The 6,529-nt window shown below is 36.2% G+C and overlaps 1 protein-coding gene across 1 annotated transcript; it reads right to left on the reverse strand.

Annotated features, from left to right (window-relative positions):
* Positions 1-1,932: 1,932 nt before the first annotated feature.
* Positions 1,933-4,305, reverse strand: GPRIN3 (GPRIN family member 3). Its single transcript, XM_044681565.1, has one exon. The coding sequence runs from the start codon at positions 4,288-4,290 to the stop codon at positions 1,933-1,935; it is 2,358 nt and encodes a 785-aa protein (XP_044537500.1). The 5' UTR covers positions 4,291-4,305.
* Between the last annotated feature and the right edge of the window lie 2,224 nt (positions 4,306-6,529).

The following is a 6,529-nucleotide window of genomic DNA, read 5'->3' on the forward strand; positions in this document are numbered from 1 at the left end:
TCCTAATTAATTAATTAAAAATGTTAAGTCTTTTACCTCAACTTAAATAATTTTGAGGGGGGGTAGAATTTATATAACATTGGATCTCCATTTGTAATAAAAGTAGAACAATTGTAACTGATTTTGTGTACTATAAGTAGTAAATCATTGTTTTTTATTAATAAGACCAATAAGGGGAAATTGCTGACACAAGTATAAAATGACTGCTATTAAATTTCCATTTTTAAGTTAAAAAAAAACATATATCCTAGTTGTATTTAGTCTATTTTATTGATGCTAAATGAGAGAGACCCCCAAATTAGGAAATAAAATTTTGCTTAGGAAAGACTATACTGTTGTGTTTTTCTGTTGAGGTGTATGATAATACTTCTTAAACTAAATTTTTAATTTAAAATTTAACTAAATTTTAATTTAAATTAGAAAAAAATTTTTTACTTTTTTAAATTTACATTTTTAATTAGATAAAATTTAATTAAAATTAGTTTAAAATTTAGTTGAACCCTTCTTTCTAATGAACAAACTTTAACCATAAGTTCAAATTAGATATGGAAAGAAGGCAATAAGTACTCATATAGCACCTACTATGTGCTAAGTACTGTGCTAACAGATTTTTATAAATGTTATCTCGGTTCTATCTTCACAACAAACCAACAGAGTCAGAGTATTGCCATCCCTATTTTACAGTTGAGATAAACTGAGATAAACTGAGGCAAGGTATACTGGGAGGTTTTTTGTTTGTTTGTTTGTTTGATTTGTTTTGTTTTTTGCTTCATAGCTATGAAGTGTGTGAGGTCAATTCATATCTTCCTGATGGCAGTCCCTAGCACTCTATCCACTGTGCCACTAGTTCCTCTGAAAATATTATCTAAAAAAGCTCATGTCCCACAAATATACACTACATTTTCTTGAATTAGGCCTGGGACATATTAAATGGGAAAATAACATGATGTATTTTTTTTGTTTATATAATTATTGGAACTGGAATCAGCCATTTTATTCTCATTACTCATGTATCTTTCCAACAAAAAAGTAAGTTATATATAGGTTTTTATATTTGCTGAGAAGTTTCTGAGAATTTTTGTTAGTTTTTTTCTTAGTAGAACATCACAGGAAAAACTCCTCTCATTAAATCAGATCAAAAGACTTCTTGTAGGTTAAGAATGTGAAATTGTATTAGAGAAGACATTGAAATCTGACTGTAGTATTTCCATATTTCAATATAAGATACATAATGCATATTATCTTTTCTATGCAAGAAAAGGACTAATAAAATTTGCTTTTTTTTTTTTTGCCAATATTCTGTCAGGACCAATGTGTTTGAATGCTTGCATATTCATTAATGTTGGATAATTCTTTGCATTTTAAGGATTCTTTAATTTATAGAATTTGTCTTCTAGATAAATGAAAGTTCAGTTTCATGTTTTGTATTAATTATCTTCTACTTAAAACTTTTGTGTGTTGATACCATCCTTTCTGAATTAAGATCATAGAATTTAAGAGCTACTAAGGACCTTGAAGATCATCTGGTGCAGCCCCCTAACTTTCCAGATTAGGAATTTGGGCAGAAAAATTGTAACAGAATTTGTGCTAAATCTTTACTTTTTAATACAGAATGAAGATTTGAAAACAAATAACTTCGGTTTGCTAAAGTGAGGAAACGATATAAAAATGAATGATCTCACAATGCTTTTTCCATAAATATTCCCATATCTGCTTATTATTTCCACTTTAGTTTGTAAACCTACACTGAAATGTGTTTCTCTTACTCTATTTCTTTTCTTTAAATTTAACATTCAAATGGACAAAGTTCTTGTACAATGTGTAATTAACACATGATTAGCAGACTTCCTCATCAATAGAGGTAGCCTTCACCGCAGACCAACATGCATGTTGGTGCTCAGTGTACACACGCTCTTCTGGACATCGGCTCCTTTAATCTAACACAGATGAGGGAGCAGGATGGACACAGCAGTTGGGACGTCTAAAGTTCTGCATCATGGCCTGGAACATATTGTGTTGCCTTCCCTTAAGCTTTTTATTTGAAGATGTATCCGAGGAAATTGATTTCCGGTTCTGATTGCTTTGAACCTTAATCAGTTTCTCGTGTTCCCTGATTTGTCTTTGTAAGTGGTTCTGAATAGCGATGCCCAGAGACTCGGGGTCTAGGGAAGCACCATACACTTCCCACGTCATGCCTTGATCATCCCATATTACATCCCTGACTTGCTTGGATTGCTTAAACTGGAGCTTGGAGTCAGATCCAAGCTGCTTTTTCTTTTCTCCCGGCATAAATCCAACCTGAGCGGCAGCTGCTGTCACATTTAGTTTTTGCTCCTTTAAGAACTCACTGACTCGGCTGGCACGGCGAGGACTTGCTTTGACTGACCGAGAGGGTGTCCGTTTACCAGAGTTTGGACTGGAGTCCCCCATCATCTCTGCTGGCAGACCCAGGCTCGTCACTGCCTTTGCCTGCTTACTTTCTTCGGACGCTTTGTCCTGGTTCTTTCTGCCTGTGGTGGGAGTAATCGCAGTCACAGGATTCGGAGTTAGTCCTGCGGAATTACTTCCTCCCGCGTTAGGACAAAGCAACTCTGCTTTTGTTTCCGCTTTGGGTTTTATGCCTGCCTTGGAATCAACAGTCTCCCCTTCTTTTACTTTTGGAGTAGGCAGAGGCTTCTCGGTTGCGGCATCTTTCTCACCGACACTCAAGCCATCGCGTTTGTTCAATTCGTCATCACTGGAAACACTTTCAGGTTGGTGGCTATTAATGGTTTTCGTGGACAGCTCGGATGACTTGGTGTCAGCTTTCCCCAAGCCAGGACTCACATCAGCTTCATTATTATATACATGGGTAGAAACTGGATAAACTGGTTTCGCTTTGGGTGGGAGGAAAGTAGTGGGTGTCGACTGTGTAAGGATCCCACTTTTTCCTTCAGTGCCCATTTCTACTGCCTGCCATTCCTCCTTGCATATATTTTTGGAATCACTTGAAGCCTTTAGAGAGCAGAGGCCAGAGAGCCCGTTGTTTGATGCCTGTTCATAATTTGTGGCTGCTGAATCGGTTGACTTTTTTTCCACTTGGAAAACGGATACGTTTGAAGAATCAGCAGTAGCTGCCAGGATGTGGACTTCTGTCTTGTTACCAAAATGGCAAGGTGCTTCTCTGGGGCCTTCCAACTTGTCAGAGTGCTCTGCTGGCTGGTTCGCCTTACTATGGCTCTGGTAAATGATACACAACTGCTCTGGTTGCTCCACAGGCTCCGAAGGAGGAATTTCCCTTAAGAACGGTGCAAGCATACTTGGGCTGGTGGAGACAGATCTACTTTCCATACTGGTTACTGTCTGAACCTCAGCATCTTGCCAGATTCTGTTGGCTCTCTCTGCTAAAAATCCACTCTCATCTAGGCTTGTCATGGTACCCATTTCTTTGAATCTGGAGGACAGGGGCTGTGCCGCCAGAGTCTTTTCTTGCTCTGGAAAGCATGCCGAATGTTTGCCACTGAGGCTAGACTGCTGAGATGTTGTGGAGGATTGCTCTGATGGAGTCAAAGCAGTTGTGGAAGACTCCTCTGTAGGTCTCTTCTCTCTTTCTGAATGTATGTGAAGCCTTGTTTCTAAGTTCAAATCAATTTGCTGCTCACCTCCTTCAGATCTGCTCGTAGGAGTGGCCGATGGAAGAAATAGCTCAGATGTTGTCATCAAAGGTTTTGCTTTTTCTTGTCTTTTTCCTGGAGGGTCAGTACACAAATCTTGGTCTTTGCTACTTTGACGGTCAAACTTCTCAGGATCATCTGCTTCTGATGCTTCCAGGGCTTGTGTTGTTTTATCAGCAGCGACTGTCAAGGTGTCTGGATCATCACGAGGTTTGGGGCGGCCAGCATCCTGGTGGACTGGTACCACTGAGTGTGTAAGGTTCAAGCCTACTAGTGGACCGGGGACTTGGGCTGCAGGTTCACTGTTCCCTTGATGTTGAGAGCCATCAGAAGGGGTGCTGTCTGTGGGAGGTAATTTGTCTACCTCATCAGAGATCCCAGAAGACATGACTGTCTGGGTGAGATCATGCTCAGAATCCTTCATTATGGTTTCGACTGGTCCAGAGTAGCCAAGGTCCAATAAGCCAATTGTAACGGATTCTGAAGGGAAGCCTAAAAGACTATTAGCATTGCTATAGGGAATAATGGACGTCTGCTGTGGAATAGAAGCCTGCTGGTCTTGAAGCAACTCCTCCTCTCCCGGAGCTATAGTCAGGGAAGCTTTGGTCAGCCTCAGTGAATCAGGCACAGTCCCCATGGAAGATCTCGTCAGGACAATCTCTGGGAACCGCCTCTGACAGTGCCCCTGAGTGACAGCTGATATCCACAATGAAGGCAACGAGGTACAACTCCTCCACAAACAAATCTTTGAAAAAAGGAAAACACAGCATCATTACTAACATATTATTTGAATAGTTTAAAAATACCTAAATTAAATCTCTTAGATAAGGATTCGTGTCAATTTTCTTCAAATACACTAAATTCTAAACTTTTCTTCTTGGGAATTTTCCAGGAAGTCTTGAAATAAACTAACAAATTTATTTTTTTTTCTAATCACTAATTTTACTACAGGTTTACTTTGGTATTAGAAAATGACTTCCAACATTGCTTTTTTTTTTTCCCTTTACCAAGAGGTTATTCACATATAGGAGAAATTATATATGAAGTAGGGCACTATAGAATTCTATATCTTCTTTAAAGTTCTTTAAACATTTGATAAAATATTAATCATTCTAAAAAATAAAATATTTAATTTTTTGGAGGAGAAATAACGACAATATTCTGATTCTAAAGCAGACAAAAGTTGAAACTATTGTAGGATAATTAAGCATGTTTAATGAAATCAATTTAATGGCAATATGACATAGATCAATTAATACAAAAAGACTAACACCAAGTTTCACTATCTTCTGAAATGAATATAAATATTAATCTTCAAAACTGACATTAAGCAACCTAATATTTTTTCTCATTAATAAAAAAGGAGAATGGAATAGTGGGCATTGGGCCAGTCTCCAAGTCAGACTGACTTGGGCTCAAGACTCTTGGAAAGCCATTTAACCTCTCAGTGGCCGACTCACAAGATGAAGTTTTAGAATGATTGCCATTGTATTATCAATAATATGGAAATAAGTCTAGATCAATGATACATGTAAAACCCAGTTGAATTGTGCACTGGCTATGGGGAGGGGAGGGAAAGAATAAGAATCATATAACCATGGAAAAATATTCTTAATTAATTAATTAATTAAATACAAATTTTCAATTAAAAAAAGATTGCCATTGTGTTAGTAAGACAAATTTCTGGAACTCAATAAAATTAGAGGTTGATACTAAAAAAGCAATTTGCGGATCAGCTGTAAATTGAATTCAATTTGGCAAACTAGTCAGTCTCTCTCCTACAGACTCTTGTGTAACAGATCAATGAACATACAAAGAAGATCATCCTGAAAATGCCAAGATGGAATGGGTGACTTGTAGCCATTTATCTAAAGTTTTAGCCAGTAGTCTATTTTATTTATGTTTGATATTCTTCTTTAAATTAACATTTTGAATGAAAAATGCAACAAAACATATAAATATGGTGGAAAGAATGGACATGAACTTTGTGACTTAAAATTAAATAAATTTTATTATTATCTATTATTCAGTAGCCTTTAAAGAGAAAAGAGGAAGAGAAAAAACCAAGAGATAATACGCTGAAAAAAAAATCTGAAAAGATGTACAATATTTTGTACATGGATTCCCACTTTGGCAAAGCAGTGAGTAGAAGAATGTACTCAAAACTCTTTGTAGTTGCTTATTCATTGTAATTGTATAATATTACTTCCTACCTTTGTGGTAGTTGTTCCTTCCGATACATGCCATTGTACATATTATTTTCTTGGTTCTGTTTCACTTTGTTTTTGTAAGTCCTGTTATACATCTTTACTCATCATAGTAGCCATTTTATGACACAGAAATATTCCATTACTTTCATATATTGCAATTCATCTAGCCATTCTCAAGTCAATGGGCTCTATTTTTACTTCTTTATCACTACCACTACCACAAAAAGATCTGATATAAATATTTTGGTGTATATAAAGACTTTATTTTGTATTAAAGACCCTCTTAAAGTATATAGATAGTAGGGAAATCTCTGGGTCAAATGGTAGGGATTTTTAGTCACTTTATTTGGATAATTATGAAATAGTTGTATTAATTCACAGATTTACCAAAATCCCTACAATACTGATTATTCTTACCTTTTGTCAATTTTGTAATTTGAAGTGAAACTTTAAGGATATTTTAATTTGGATATCTTATTATTAAGGATTGGAACATTTTTTTAGGTATAAGTTTGCTCTTGCAACAATGATCAATATGGAAGTGTGTTTTGCAGGACAGTAAAATTTTTTTAACATTTAAGTATAAATAAAAAATCAAGTTTCCTCATCTGTCATTTTCCTACTTTGTCAATTTTGCTGATGTGATGGACATGATATGGTAACTCA

This window comes from Gracilinanus agilis, chromosome 6 (assembly GCF_016433145.1).
Source record: "Gracilinanus agilis isolate LMUSP501 chromosome 6, AgileGrace, whole genome shotgun sequence".
Classification (NCBI taxonomy): Eukaryota; Metazoa; Chordata; class Mammalia; order Didelphimorphia; family Didelphidae; genus Gracilinanus; species Gracilinanus agilis.

Excerpts from the sequence above, each read along its gene's own strand:
- GPRIN3 (XM_044681565.1), bottom strand. The coding sequence starts at position 4,290 with ATGGGGACTGTGCCTGATTCACTGAGGCTGACCAAAGCTTCCCTGACT.